Source organism: Dendropsophus ebraccatus, chromosome 4, assembly GCF_027789765.1.
Source record: "Dendropsophus ebraccatus isolate aDenEbr1 chromosome 4, aDenEbr1.pat, whole genome shotgun sequence".
Taxonomy (NCBI): domain Eukaryota; kingdom Metazoa; phylum Chordata; class Amphibia; order Anura; family Hylidae; genus Dendropsophus; species Dendropsophus ebraccatus.
Window position 1 is genome coordinate 66,076,309 of NC_091457.1, and position 16,656 is coordinate 66,092,964.

General features: G+C 39.9%; 1 protein-coding gene across 1 annotated transcript in view; it reads left to right on the plus strand.

Annotated features, from left to right (window-relative positions):
* The first annotated feature begins 2,807 nt into the window (after positions 1–2,807).
* Positions 2,808–16,656, plus strand: part of HSF4 (heat shock transcription factor 4) — a 42,722-nt gene continuing 28,873 nt past the window's right edge. Inside the window, exon 1 of the mRNA XM_069968474.1 lies at positions 2,808–2,930. Coding sequence (XP_069824575.1) covers positions 2,808–2,930 — 123 coding nt within the window. The remainder of the gene's footprint in view (positions 2,931–16,656) is intronic.

Below are 16,656 nucleotides of genomic sequence, written 5' to 3' on the forward strand. Positions count from 1 at the left end.
CTGTTATCATTAGAGATGAGTGAACCTCGAGCATGCTCAAGTCCATCCGAACCCCATCATTCGGCATTTGATTAGCGGTGGCTGCTGAAGTTGGATAAAGCTCTAAGGTTGTCTGGAAAACATGGATATAGTCAATGACTATATGTTTTCTACATAGCCTTAGGGCTTTATCCAACTTCAGCAGCCGCCGCTAATCAAATGCCGAACGATCGGGTTCGGATGGACTCGAGTATGCTTGAGGTTCGCTCATCTCTAGTTATCATTTCTATGGGTAAAACTGCTAGTTCTTTCTGATGTCCACTAGATGGCAGTGTGCACAGTCTGATATGTGGGGCTAGTACTGATTCTGGCAATATCCGCCACAGTTCACATTCCAAGAAATCCAAACAAAAGCTTTAGACATCTGCAAATGTTAATCCTTTATCACCATTACTAATATACTGTATTCTGGGCTGAGTGGTGACTCAAGTGTGGATTTAATCCTTTCTATATAGTTTGTAGCTGACTACACAGCTAGTTGACTAACCATCACCCACTGATATAACCTAAAAAGGCTGATGGTGCTAAAAACAGTAGAGCTTTCCTCTGTCACTGCCCTTTCCTCCTCCTTACTTACAGTATGTTACATCAAGTAAACCTTGGTTGTCTCCCAGCTTTGAAAAAATAATAGCCGAATACAATAGTAATTAGAAAGGGGATGACTGCAGAACCTATATTTGTGGTCTTAAGGAAACCAGGTATTGCTCACAACAAATTCTGCAGCTATTATTTTCTACGGCAGGCTAATTCATTGCGATTTTCAACCCCGTCACTGTTCTCTTTGCAGTTGATTTTAGATACGGTATCTTTCATAATGTTCTTGACACTTCATCAAGAGTGACTTACAGTATCTATTTCTAGGGTCCATGATGCATAGATATTCTCCACCAGTCCCATGAAGCATGTGTTTGCTCTTTATAATGACTGAACAACCCAGCCCGTTTTCTTATTGTAGCATAAAACCTCCTCAGCTTTCTGCAGTGAACAGAGCTATACCTACCATAAGTGAGACACATGCTATAATACGTCATTATGGAAACATAGGTGGCTGCTATCTGTGGGATACAGGTGGTACTGCAGTAAAGGGCACAGACACTTACCTTCTTAAAGGGGTATTCCTATCTTAACTAAAGGGGTTATCCAGCACTACAAAAACATGGCCACTTTCTCCCCTACTGTTGTCTCCAGTTCAGGTGCAGTTTGCAATTAAGCTCCATTTACTTCAATGGAACTGAGTTTCAAAACCCCACCCAAACTGGAGACAACAGTAGGGGGAAAGTGGCCATGTTTTTGTAGCGCTGGATAACCCCTTAACATTGTTAAAAGGATTATCCAGTGCTACAAAAACATGGTTACTTTTCCCCCTCTCTTGTCTCCAGATTGGGTGAAGTTTCAGACTCAGTTCCATTGAAGTAAATAGAGCTTAATTGCAAACCACACCTGAACTAGAGACAAGAGAAGAGAAGTGGCCATGTTTTGTAGCGCTGGATAACCTCTTTAAACTTGTAATGTCTAACCTGCTGATAGTTTCTATTTATGGTTCAATATGTTTTATTAAGATTTTTTCATAAAACACAAATGCAAGATACAAGTAAACAAATGCAACATGGTTATGATAGTTTCCATTTCAAGTGTCCAGACCAGTACTGATTTTGAGAACGGGAGAGGACTGCACTGCAGCAAGGTCCACTCCCTGCTCTGTATCAATGTAGAGTTGGGCTCCATAGATTAGGGTTAGGAGCCTGACTCACCACGTGATACAGAGCAAGGAGAGGATCGCGCTTAGGCTCGTTCTCACAGTCAGTACGGGTCTTAGTATTCAGACCCATACCAATTGAGAGAACGAGCCGGGAGAAGAGTTTTGACATGTCACTTTAAGTAAAGCTATCTAACTCCAATAATGATGAGAGCCACACTTTTCCCATTACAATGACAGCCACAGTGGCCCATGAATAAAGAAACCCTTTCTTATACAATCCTACATTGATCTTTTCTAATACAACAGAGACCAACATGTTACATGCTACATTTCCTCCTTGTTGTGATTTTGTGCTTTTCTTATTATTTATTTTGTGATTTTGTGATAATTCATCCCACTGGGCTGTTTACAACTGTTTCCTCACCAAACCTATGGGATCAGCTCTGACCAGGGAAAACCTGGTGAATGGTGTTTGAAGTTTTGTGCAGGGTTTATTTTGGGTTCTTTCCATATGGAAACCATTTGCTTTCTATGAAATTGTCCTTAGATGGTCCATGAGTGCAGGTGCAGGAAATTATTAACCCAACGTGGACAGTGACTGATATGAGGTACACTATATAACATTGTTGAGCAGGTTGTCGATATGTAACTAAAATAATATGCTTTAATAAATCAGCTATGAGTCTGCTTTGAGCAGTTTACTGGTAATATGTGCCAATTATGGCTCTAATGGTCTTTACAGATGAATGCTGAAATGCCTCAGCTATGTACTGTGATTCAGTGGGCATTGAATGGTTTTTGTGTGATCTCTTTACATGATGTTGCATGTTTGTTCAGAGCATTGTGGTCGGAGTATGAATACCGCATCACTGGGCATTGTTTCCTAGTGGGGAGGGGGTCAGTGCCAGCAAATTAGTGCTGAGTATCTATCAGTGTGACCTGGTGGTGTGAATCAGCTGCAGCCACTCTCTTTGTGACACTGTGACCTCAGTACATGGGTCCCTATCGGCTTTCCCTACCACTGTACCATCTCACAGGCATGGAGTTTGAGTAACACATATCTGTCACCATGCAGGAATCTGCTAACTCCCTGGCAATGGATGGGTACTGTAGTAATGTGCCAGCCTTCCTCACCAAGCTGTGGACTCTGGTAGAAGACCCTGAAACCAACCATCTTATTTGCTGGAGCGTGGTATGTACTGGATATGTTTTTGGGGGGTATATCCCGATTTGGAGATAACAGTAAAATTTTATTTATTTATTTTTTTAACCTTGCTATTGAGTAAAAATGTAAAAAAAAAATATAACCATATACAGTTAAAAGAATAGGATAATTTAATGATAATGTTTATATTGATGTGGCTCCTGGATCCTAGTGCACATATCACTGGTGTCTTCTTATGTGGCAGAGGGGCTATCGGGCCTCCTCAGATGCCAGAGCATGGGTGTAACTGACCGTACCCTCTAAGCTTAAACCCTTAGCAGTCTCTATAAAACTGATATCTTGTAAATTTGACTTGTCCATGTGTAATATATACCACGGCACCTTACAAGACTGGTATTCAAATAACTCACCATTTACCACTCATCCTAAGGAGGTGGTGAGTGCTATTTATTTTTCACTTTTTGGTTTTGATGTCTCCGCTATGTCCAGAGTACTTATTACTTAAGGTTGTGCCAGTTGCTGTGTCTTTTATTATACCCCTTTTTAAAATTCTTGTATGAGCATAGCAATAAGGAAGCCTCTGGGAACTTAGATTACAGATGGTTTGCATTAAGGGCTTTAGCACACATAGGCTGCTTTACGTGTCTGCCTATGTATGCAGCACCATAGACACTGGCATTATAGAGGCTATCACAGATGACATTAGCAAATCAGATTTTATGCTCCTGATCTGTCAGATACAGTTCCTAAGGGCCATATTACACCAATAGATGTCTGACAGATTATCTGACAGACCTTTTCAGCTATGAAAAGAGGAGAAATCTCAGTATTTCCTTTATGACCTGCTCTCAGTTTATAGTCCATTCCTGGCTTTGGCTGAAAAAATCTGTCAAATAATTTGTCAGGCATCTGTTGATGTAATAGGGCCCTTAGTATGGAGCCATGTGACCTCTTTGTGCTGCCATACATACAGGAAAATTCGCTAAAAGCAATGTTTCTATAATAAAATAATGATGATATTAAATTATAGCTGTACTAAGGTACAGTAAGAAGCCATACATTTGTATGGGCACTGTATTCCTTTAAGGCTACTTTCCCACATTATAAATCACGAATGTGTCCGAAACCAAGCCTCCATTTATTTTCCAATAGCCTTATGATGTTGCCTGTTGTTTTGCCCATATGCAGGGACCACAAGAATCATGTGGTGTATAGAGTTTGCTGTATCCTTTTCTATAGCCTAGTTTCTCTCTGAGATTGGGGTAATTTAAATAACATAGTGTTATTCTGTATAAGCATTACAGCCTCAGGCTATGTTCCCATTACAGGAACGAGCTGTCATCTATCAGTGAAAGTCTATTGATAATGATGGCCGCTAATAATGATCATGATTAAAGGGGTTATCCAGCGCTACAAAAACATGGCCACTTTTCCCCCTCTCTTTTCTCCAGGTCAGGTGTGGTTTGCAATTAAGCTCCATTTACTTCAAACCCCACCCAATCTGGAAAAGTGGCCATGTTTTTGGAGCACTGGATAACCCCTTAAATCATGATCATTGTTAGCAGCTATCATTATCAATAGACAGTTGCCTTTTCCTGATAGATGACAGCTGGATACTGCTCGAATAGTACAGTATTTGAAACACTTGTTTTCGATCGAGTATTCGGCCAAAAAAGCAGTAAATATTTGATTCCCCTCCCACCTTTACTGGCATTTTTTTTAAACCAATAACTATGCAGGGGGGTGGGACAGGCACGAGGAGCACACAGGAAGTGAAAAAAAGCATCTGCATTCATTGGCTGGCTAAACCATGTGACCTTCACATTAATAGAATAGTGGTTTTCAGATTCGGTTTCAGATGATACTTGGACCTAGAGAGGGAGACAGTGTGTGGCAGGGACAGTCAGGCGTTAGGTGATTTTAGGCAGGAGGGACCACCAAAAGCCCTTGTTAGGGCTAAAATTATAGATAGCAGAGATTAATCACACATATATACAGCTATTAAACTGGCTAGCAGCACATCAGTGTGTTAAGATAGGCAGGCAGCTGGAGTGCACTGTGAGGATTAGGCTGCAGTGTATCTACTTGCGCAAAACTTTAGATATAGGGTATACCGCTGTATACTAAGAGTGTGCCCAAAAAAAAAGTTTGGTACTACTGTTTTGCTTTGTGTGCGTAAGATAACCCAGTCGAACACCTGTTGCATATAGGCATTCAACAAACTTCATATATCGTGTATACGGCTGTATACTGAGAGAGTGCACAAAAAAAAAACAACAAAAAAAAAAACCTCTCTGCTAATCCGGAGGGTACACTTTAAAGGGGTTATCCACTGCTACAAAAACATGGCCACTTTCCCCCTACTGTTGTCTCCAGTTTGGGTGGAGTTTTGAAACTCAGTTCCATTGAAGTAAATGGAGCTTAATTGCAAACCGCACCTGAACTGGAGACAACAGTAGGGGAAAAGTGGCCATGTTTTTGTAGCGCTGGATAACCCCTTTAAGCCTATTGAGGGCTATAATGGAATAACCGGGATCCCCTTCTATTCCAATAGATTTATGTCCGTATATATGTGTATAGTTATGGGTTAATATCTGGTTGTCTGGTGATTTATTATGTTTTGTATATACTCTGTATCCTCCTACTTGTGATGTCACTTCCTCTTGTTAGATTTAAATATGGCTACCTCTCATTGTATTAACCAAGCATCTGATGAAGAGACCAGTCCGGTCTAGAAACGCGTAATGCTGAGCCTTTTATACATGTTTTTATTATTGTAATAAAGTAGTTTTTTTATACTTCATCTGTTGGGAGTAGCTGCGCCTGTTCATCCTGCTGGTATTGGAAGAGGAGGACTGCATCTTGTTACGGCCCTGGTGTGGGTTTGCAGGAAGGCTGCACACCGGTTCCTTTCTTGAGTATACGCATGGAGAGTTGTGCCTCGATCTTGCACAACTTGGCTAGGTGAGAGGGGACCTGGCTTCACTCCGTTACTGGAATTCTATCCATCCTATTGCATCTGGTCCTGCACATGGAGCGCTGTCTTTGTTCTCTTTTACTCTACATTTCCTTATGTGACAGAGCTGTCATGGCCACACAAGGGGAACCTACACAATATTAGGTGGTCTTAATGTTATAATTTCTTACCATTACTTTGCCTTTCCAAAGTGAATCCTGCCCATAATAAGGAGAATCCTTCATAAAATCATTACAATTCAACATTGATTTTGTAGTTTATTTTCTGCAGCATAAAAAACTGACCTAAAAAAAGAAAAAAATATCCAATATTTTACACACCATCCTCGCCACTATTATGCCAACGCGTCCCTGGTCCCTTAGCTGGTTTCTGTACTCCCAGCCTCCAGTGATAACATTTCATGACTGCTGCGGCCTGCGATTGGCTACAGTGGTCACGTGAGAACTAGAGATAAGTGCAACTGGAGCATGCTGGGGTCTGTCCAAACCCAAGCATGCGCTATTCGATTAGCAGTGGCTTAAGAAGTTGGATGCTGCCCTAGTAAGTCCTGAAAAAACATGGATACAGTCTCCGTTTTTGGACATTTTGACGTCGCCAGTGAATTAAATAAGGAAAATCTGAAACAAGTCCACAAGAATTTCCCAAATCCCATACCAAATTAAAATGCTGCGGATTAAAACATTATATCATAATTTGCTCTGTGCTCAGGGCCAAATCAAGCTGGATCTGTTTTCAGCCTACCACCTCCAATCCAACGGCCATGTGGTATGGGTAAATCAGATTTTTCGGCTATTAGGGGGCAGGGTCCAATCGCCGTGCCCGCTAATAAAGTAATCGGATGCAGCTGTCAAAGTTGACAGCTGCATCCGATTACTTGAATGCAGCCATCCCCGGCGTCTAGTGAGGTCGATCGCTCCACACTTCTTACTTCGTCCGGGGTCAGCGCCGTAATGGAGCTGATCCCGGCTCGGTACCCGTTTGCTTCCGGCTGCAGCAGTCGGAAGCAATCAATGTGCCTATCTCTTTGATCTATGCTGCATATCTATGCAGCATAGATCTCAATGAGAGATCAGAGTACTTATACTAGAAGTCCCCCAGGGGGGCTTCTAGTATAAGTGTAAAAGAAAAAAAAAAAGCCCCCTCCCCTAATAAAAGTCAGAATCACCCCCCTTTTCCAATGTTATAAATATAAATAAATAAATAAAAACATATTTGGTATCACCGCGTGTGTAATCATCCAAACTATTAATTAACCCCTTAACGACATCGGGCGTAAATTTACGCCCTGATGCCGGTACGGGAGTTCAGAGCGGGGCCGCGCGGCGACCCCGCTCTGAACCGCGGCGGTCCCGGGTGCCGCGAGTAGCCCGGGACCGTAGGTATAAGCGGGCACGGCGATCGGACATGACAGCTGCATCCGATTACCGGATTCAGCCGTTCCCTGGTGTCTAGTGGAGGAGATCGCTCCTCCGGGATAACATCACGGAGGAGCGATCTCCGTTTCTGAAGCCGGCCGGGGACCGCTCCAAGATGGCGCCGTCCCCGACTCGGCACTCGTTTACTTCCGGCTGCAGCAGCCGAAAGCAAACGAGTGCCGATCTCATGGATCTCTGCAGCATATCTATGCTGCAGAGATCTCTATGAGAGATCAAAGCACTTATACTAGAAGTCCCCCAGGGGGGCTTCTAGTATAAGTGTTAAAGTAAAAAAAAAAGTGTTGTTAATAGTAAAAAGCCCCCTCCCCTAATAAAAGTCTGAATCACCCCCCTTTTCCCAGGTTATAAATAAAAGTAAATAAATAAATAAACAAACATGTTTGCTATCGCCGCGTGCGTAATCGCCCGAACTATTAATTAATCACATTCCTGATCTCGCACGGTAAACGGCGTCAGCGCAAAAAAATCCCAAAGTGCAAAATTGCAAAAATTTTTGGTCGCATCAAATCCAGAAAAATAGTAATAAAAAGCGATCAAAAAGTCGTATATGCACAATCAAGGTACCGATAGAAAGAACACATCATGGCGCAAAAAATGACACCTCACACAGCCCCATAGACCAAAGGATAAAAGCGCTATAACCCTGGGAATGGAGCGATTTTAAGTGACGTATATTTGTTGACAATGGTTTAAATTTTTTACAGGCCATCAGATACAATATAAGTTATACATGTTACATATCGTTTTAATCGTAACGACTTGAGGAACATATATAACAAGTCAGTTTTACCCCAGGGCGAATGGCGTAAAAACACATTTCCCCCAAATAAACAAAATGCTTTTTTTTTTTCAATTTCACCACACTTTGAATTTTTTTCTGGTTTTGCAGTGTACTTTATGCAAAAATTCAGCCTGTTATTGCAAAGTACAATTAGTGACGCAAAAAATAAGGGCTCATGTGGGTTTCTAGGTGGAAAAATGCAAGTGCTATGGCCTTTTAAGCACAAGGAGGAAAAAACTAAAACGCAAAAATCGAAATTGGCTCTGTCCTTAAAGGGTTAATTACATTACTGATCTCCCACGGGAAACGGCATAAGCGCAAAAATATCCCAAAGTGCAAAATTGCGCATTTTTGGTCACATCAAACCCAGAAAAATTGTAATAAAAAGCGATCAAAAAATCTCATATGCACAATCAAGGTATCGATAGAAAGAACACATCATGGCGCAAAAAATGGCACTTGACACAGCCCCATAGACCAAAGGATAAAAGCGTTATAAGCCTGGGAATGGAGTGATTTTAAGGAACATATATTTGTTAACAATGGTTTAAATTTTTTACAGGCCATCAGATACAATGAAAGTTATACATGTTACATATCGTTCTAATCGTAACAACTTAAAGGAGAAGTCTGGTGAAATTTTTTATTAAAGTATTGTATTGCCCCCCAAAAGTTATACAAATCACCAATATACACTTATTACGGGAAATGCTTGTAAAGTGCTTTTTTCCCTGCACTTACTACTGCATCAAGGCTTCACTTCCTGGATAAAATGGTGATGTCACGACCTGACTCCCAGAGCTGTGCGGGCTATGGCTGCTAGATAGGATGATGGCAGGGGGACACTGAGGGACACTGAGCATCCCCCTGCCATCATCCTCTTCAGCAGCCACAGCCCGCACAGCTCTGGGAGTCGTGACATCACCATGTTATCCAGGAAGTGACATCGCCATGTTATCCAGGAAGTGAAGCCTTGATGCAGTAGTAAGTGCAGGGAAAAAAGCACTTTATAAACATTTCCCATAATAAGTGTATATTGGGGATTTGTATAACTTTTGGGGGTCTAAAAAATACTTTAATAAAGAATTTCACCAGACTTCTCCTTTAAGGAACATATATAACGGCGTAAAAACGAAAAAAAAAAAAAAAAACGAATAAAAGAAATGCTTTTTTTTTTCTCAATTTCACCACACATTGAATTTTTTTCTGGTTTCGCATTGTACTTTATGAAAAAATTCAGCCTGTCATTGCAAAGTACAATTAGTGGTGCAGAAAATAAGGGCTCATGTGGGTTTCTAGGTGAAGAAATGCAAGTGCTATGGCCTTTTAAGCACAAGGAGGGAAAAATGAAAACGGTCCTCTAAGGGTTAAATCACAATGACAACCAAAAACATGTAAATGACCCTGACCAAAAGTTTACATACCCCAGTTCTTAATACTATGTACTGCCTACTGTAACATCAACAACAGCTTGAAGTCTTTGTGGTAGTTGGGGATGAGGCTCTTTATTTTATTTTAATGGGTAAAGCTGCCCAATCTTCTTGGCAAAAAGCCTCCAGTTCCTGTAAATTTCTGGTCTGTCTTGCATGAACTGCGTGCCATGCACATACTATAGGACTTATGGTTACATGATTGAGTTTATAATGAAGGGACCCTAATATTCTGTTTAGTAGTCTTTAATTTGTTGATTCCTTACACTGCACTGCATTGGAGAACTAATGCAATAGTAGTATACAGTATGTCATAGTGCTGAGTAAACTAAATATATGGATTACTGAGCCATACAGAAAAACAGATGGTCCATTTATTCTGACTCATTGGAAATAGATTGTTTAGCAAATAGAGAATTGAATGACTCCTATGGTTTGTAGAAGACAACTATGATGCGTTATCTGATATAAGGGAGAAAGAAAAACTGCCCAATGGTCAGTATTTACAAAGCAATGCCTACAATGCTATATCAGCTACATTCCCTCTCCATATGGCAGACGTGTGATCAGTTCATGATTGTATGAAAATAAAACATCAGTTTGAAAATAAAAAAATAAAGATATGTAAAAATGGTCAGTCCATAAACTCTGTGGGTTTCTGAGACACCATTCCCTATGATGTAATAAGAATCCACTAGAAAACCTGTTTCTCCCTTAATACTAAAACTTACATAACTTACTTTACTTACTTTAAATTGATCCTGTTCTTTTCGTCGGCATTATGTTATCCTTGCTAGAGCAACAGTTTGTTCTCAGGAGTTGCTCTATTTTAACTCAAGAGAGGGAGATACTTAGTCATCTTGCAGGCTATTTAGGACCTTGGTCCATATGTAGTATCTTAGTCAGTATTTGGTCCTCAATTATTTTTCCAAGTATTTGTAGATACAGCCAGGAATGGAGCAGACATAGAAGACAACTATAATGGAAAGATTTGCACCTTTTTTTCTGTGTTTTGAACCCAATCCTGGTTTTGGTGCATAATATGAAACAGATACTGACTATATGTGACCCCGGCCTTATAGCAAAGAAAACCTGTAAATGTAGAACTGACATAGCACGCTGCAGTAGCTTTAGGAGTTTACATTTTACTAGTTCTTCTGGAATCATTTTTGTGTGTACGTGTGTAAAATCTGGGGAAGGCCCCGTACTTAACACAATACCTGTGTCCTAAATACCTTTCTAACCCTAAAACACTGACATTCCTGCTTGGGACAGTTATTACCAGTTCCTACATGTAATGCAATGGAGCATGACTTATGAAGTTCCAGTAAAAGTAAAAATAAGACCACTTTCACATGGTGGTGAAATCTGGTCTATATTTTGCCTCAGAATTTGGAAATAGTAGTAAAAATGTACTGTATAATGAAATGATTTAGACTTCTGCTGTGTTTGTTGACCCACTCCTAAAAATACAATTTGTGGTGTATTGTTATATTTTATATATAAATGCAGCTCATAATTACCTCAAATATACCTCCAATGATAGCCAGTACATTATTCCATCCTCAAACAATGGAGACTGCAGGAATTGACATTAACAATATTGCATTATTCCCTCCTGCAACAATGCAGCCTATAGGCAGTAGTGCATTATTACATTTGTTTACAATATACAGTGCTTCCAACAGCAGACACTTTCATTACATCTGCCAACAATAGGCAGTGCAATATTACAATTTATATATAAAGATATACCCCAGCCATAGACATTAGTGCAATATTATGTCCTTTAGCAGTCCACTGCATCCTCCAACAATAGACAGTGACATTATCACTATCACTTTCTTCAACAATAGAAGGTGCATTATTACATCATCCTACAAGAGACAGCGCATTATTACACGCTGAAACAATATACAATGTATTATTACATCCTCCATCAATAAACATTGCATTATTACATTCTCTAACAATATTGCATCATATAATAGAGCATTATTATACCATCCAAGAATAGATGGTGTATTATTACATCCTCCTCCAATAAACAGCGCATGCCTATTCACAGGATAGGTGCTAAATGCCTGATCGCTGGGACCTCCATCAATGGAATGAAGTGGTGGTGGAGAATTCTATGTCTCAGGGAGTTCTGGAGACAGTTAAGTATACTTCCCAGATGTTTCTATTAGTGCCATAGGGACTAACAGCATTTCAATCGTACTCGATCTTAATTATAGCATGCTTTGTTTAAGATTGAGTATGAGTGAAACGCATAAGCAGCCTATATTTGTGTTTTTTATGTGAAGCTTCAATAAAGTTTTTGGACTGTACTGAGTTGCTGTAAATCCTTTGCATCAACATTTATAATGAAGTACGAAAACAAAACCTTTTAGACATCTTTCTGCTACGTTCAACAAAGCAGGTGCGACCTATGCAAAGATACATGGTTTCTGAAAAGGAGGGTGACTTAAAGGGAATGTGTTAATAAAACATTACCTATTGTTTTTATGTTAAACATATTTCACAAGAATTTTTGGGGATTTTTGTTTAACATTTACATTTTACTATCTATTTAATAAAATTATTTTGAGATCTTGGGGGAGATTTATCAAAGGGTGTAAAATTTAGACTGGTGCAAACTGCTCACAGCAACCAATCACAGCTCAGCTTACAGCTCTAGTGAAAGGAAAGCTGAGCTGTGATTGGTTGCTGTGGGCAGTTTGCACCAGTCTAAATTTTACACCCTTTGATAAATCTCCCCCCTTGAGTTTCCCTTTGGCCACTAGGCTTAAACCTAAGCTAAAGCCTCCTGTTCTGTAGATCATTTTCCAGTAATCATTCCACAGGGGAGTAGGGCTGACTTGTTAACAATGAAGCATGCTCACAAATGTGTCCCATACAAAGAATATGGTCTGGAGATGTTTATTAAATCTGTGTCCATAAAGTTTGTCACTAAATGCTGTTAAAACATAGGCAACATGGCATAATAATGTACTAGAACTAAAATGTAAAAATGACAATAGAAAAGTGAAGTAGACTGAAAAACAAAAAAATTATTGTCTCTTTATCAATGAAAACAAAATCAGGTACATTCTTAGGGTATGTTTACACTGAGTAAAACAGCCACAGAATCCCACCTGCCTCAGTGTGTCAATGGGATGCCTTGTGCTCTCCGCTCTTTGCCGCTCTCCGCTCAAAGAATTGACACGTCAATTCTTTGAGCAGAGAGCGGCAGAGAGCCGAAGCGTGCCTGTTTTACTCAGTGTGAACGCTCCCTTACACTATGTTCACACAACGTTTTTTCAGCTCCGTTAAATTTTGAGTCTAAAAGGACAGACGTCATTTAGCTGTCTGGGCGCCCTTCAGTGCAATGACGGCTGTACATTATTCTAGTTTAGGTGGACTAATTGCTCTTTGGGTGTGTCTTTAATTGAAAAGTCCTTGGAATTTAATATTAAAAATGGTGAAAGGACGGTGACAAAAGAGAAACTGTGTGTGAACTAAAAAATAATGTCCGCTGTTTGCAATAGACGTCCGGAAATAATTGACATGATCATGTTGAAATTGAGTGGATGGCCGCCATTTAATGGCAAATATTTGCTGTTATTTTAGAACAACGGCTGTTATATTGAAATAATGGCAGTTATTTACTGTTATATGGCGGCCATCCACTCAATCTCAACATTGTGTGGACAGAGGCTTTCTGTGTTTTCAATCCACTCCTGGTTTTGGTTGCAATATGAGGACCACAATACTGACTGAAATATACGTACTGTGAACCCAGCCTTATAATGGACGTCTTTTTAATTAGGAAAAAAAAAACATTTAAAATAAATGTGTTTAAAATTGCTCTATTCTGACCCATATAACCTTTTTATCATGTAGGAGAGGTCATTTTTTTAGCCATCACCTGTAGTTTTTATCAGTATCACACTTGCATATACAGTGGTACCTCGGTTCTCAAACTGCTCGGAACTCAAACTGTATTTTTAAGGAAAGTTTGCTTTGGTTCTTAAACTCTGCTCGGTTCTCAAACACTTTTTGGGCACCCAGTCTTGAAGTACTCGGTATCTGAACGTTTTTGCGAGCGTGGATGGTGGGTTGTACCTGGCGAGTTAAGCAGTGTTGAGGCTTCACATACAGTACAGTACTGTATAAGACTGCTGGAGTGCATATACAGTGCAGTAGTAGAACAGTCAGTGCACCACCATCTCCCATCTGTTACAGTGCTAGGATGAGTGAGGAGTTGTACTATAATTGCTGGTTTTGTTGAACATTTCTTGTATTTAATGCACTGTACAGTATAGTACCATTCTGCACTGCACTGTACTATAGGGATAAAACTGGGCACTTTTCAATGTAATAAATCAGTATTGTAGGTAATAATTGGTTGGTGCTGGAACCAATTAAACACATTTACATTATTTCCTATGGGAAGACACTGCTCGGTTCTCAACCTGCTTGGTTCTCAAACTGCCTTCCGGAACCAATTAAGTTCGAGAACTGAGGTACCACTGTATGTGACTTTTTTCTAAGATGTGATGTGACCAAAAATGTTGCATTTTGGTAGTATTTTGTTCTGTTTACTGTTTACGCTGTTTATTGTATAAATTTAGGATATGGATAATTTATTAGTTTGGGTGTTTGCAAATGTGGTGAGACCAAATATGTTTATTATTTTTTTGGTTACATTATTTTATTTAACCTCTTTCCCCTGGCATGCATTCTGGATATTAATGCCAAAATCATTTGTTTCATTTTTCTATAGTTGCTTTACAAGTAGTATAACCTTTTTATTTATCCATCCACATACCCATATGAAGGCTTGTTTTTTTGTGGGACAAGTTGTTATTGGTACAGTTTTGTAATAAGTATGACTTTTTTCCTTTTATTTCTTTTATAAATTTAACCATTTTATTGTTCAGGTTGTGATGGACGCAGTGATACCTTACATGTGTATTTTTTTCCCTATGTTTTATGTAGAAAAAGGGAAGGGAAAACATGTTTAATTTATGGGGGGGTTGGAGGGGATTTTTTCTATCATTTCATTTACTATTTTATTTTATGTACTTTGACACCACCACCACTTTTTTCATATCCCACAAGGAGACTTTTGCAGTGATCCTGAAATCACTACTGTAAGAGGCTATGTTCCCACTTGTAACATAGACGGCCGCTAATAAAGATTGTTTTTCCCTCTTCGTTTTTGAAAAAGAAAAAATGTTGTCCATCATTTTAAACATCATTTCGCAGTTTGGCTGCCCGTCAGTGCAATGACGGCAGTTGGTACATTATTCTAGTTTAGGTGGACTAGTTGCCCATTGGGTGTGTCTTTAATTAAAAAGTCCATTAAATTTAATAGTAAAAACGGTGGAAGGACAGTGAAAAAAAAGACTGCTGGAGTGCATATACAGTACACTAGTAGTACAGTCAGTGCACCACCCTCTCCTATCTGTTGCATTTAAGTCAATAAAAACACAGCAAAAACAGACATCTTTTTAACCCCCTTCATGTCAGCCATATGGCTATATACGTTCCTGCTGCACATACCCCATGCAGCAGGAACGTATATAAATGTTCCTGGCTGTGAAGGGGTTTAAATGTGTGCAAGGCCATTTCAATGTGACAAGATGTCCCCAGACCTGGGCATGACAGGCAGCCGCGGTCCTGCAGCGGCCTGTCATTAACCCCCTTAAACACCTCGATGCACAACGATCAGGGCGTTTTAGGTAGTGACAGGACCTTTCACTGACTAATCGGGACCCCAGCAGCTGATCACATGGGCCAACAGGCAGGGGTAAGCCGTCCTGTCAGATTTTCAATCTGTTCATAGAGTCTGCTCTCAGGCAGACTCTATGAACAGATCGCCGATAATACGGATAAATGCTATGCTGTGGCATAGCATTCATCAGTATACGCAATCAAAGCATTGTATATATAAGTCCCCTAAGGGACTTATTTATGCGATTCTAAATGTGTAAAAATCAAAATAATTTTTTTAAAAAACATATATATATATATTTTTTAAAACCCTAATAAAATGCGCAATTAAAGATTTATACTACCCCTTTTTCCATTATACAAATAAAAATATCTAAAAAAACATTACATATCGTAGCATGCAGAATTGCCCGATCAATTAAAGTAAAACAAAATTGTTCACGCACAGTGAACAGCGTAAACACCAGGATTGCTCATTTTAAAAAAATATATATTAGAAAATAATTTATAAAAACAATCACAATTTTTCTCTTACACCAATATGATACCAATAAAAACTAGAGATCATGTTGCAAAAAATGATGCCTGAAGATGTGTGTGTGTGTGTGTGTGTGTATATATATATATATATATATATATATATATATATATATATATAATTTTTGCTCACCTTTTTAGTCCCCGCAGGGAACAACTATGAGTTATACGTAATAAGTTAACAACAGTGACACCTTAAAGGAAAAGTGCCATGAAAAACTTTTTCCCAGTAATTGAAGCACATTACAAAGTTATATAACTGTGTAATATGCTTCAATCACCTATCTGCCTCCCTTCCCTGTATTTTCCCCCCTCCACCCCCCACCAGGAAGTGTCCTGACTACCGTCACCAGGCAGCTCCTTCTTGTGAGGATGAGTCATCAGCAGGAGGGCTGCTCTAGGTCCTGTTACACCAGCCTCCCCCTCCCCCTCCTTGTCAGGTGACTCTGCTTGCTCAGCTTATCTTCTCTAGTGACATGACTCCTTCACTGAGTCCTTGGCAGCAGGAGAGAGAGTATGAGGGGGGGGGGGGGGGGGAGCTGCCTATGTGCCGGAGTCAGTCTGAGGGAAGATATGCAAGTGAGATGTGACAAGTGATGGCTTGCAGTTGTTCAGCCAATGGGAGCTGAGCAAGCCTGTCACCTGACAAGGCAGGGGAGGGGGGAGGCTAGTGTAACAGGAGAAGGAGCTGAGAGAAGAGCTTGGTGACGGTGACAACAGTAATCAGGTCTGTGTGAGTCAGGACACTTCCTGGTGGGGGGTGGAGGGGGGAAAAGACAGGGAAGGGAGGCAGATAGGTGATTGAAGCACATTACAGAGTTATATAACTTTGTAATGTGCTTCAATTACTGGGAAAAAGTTTTTCATGGCA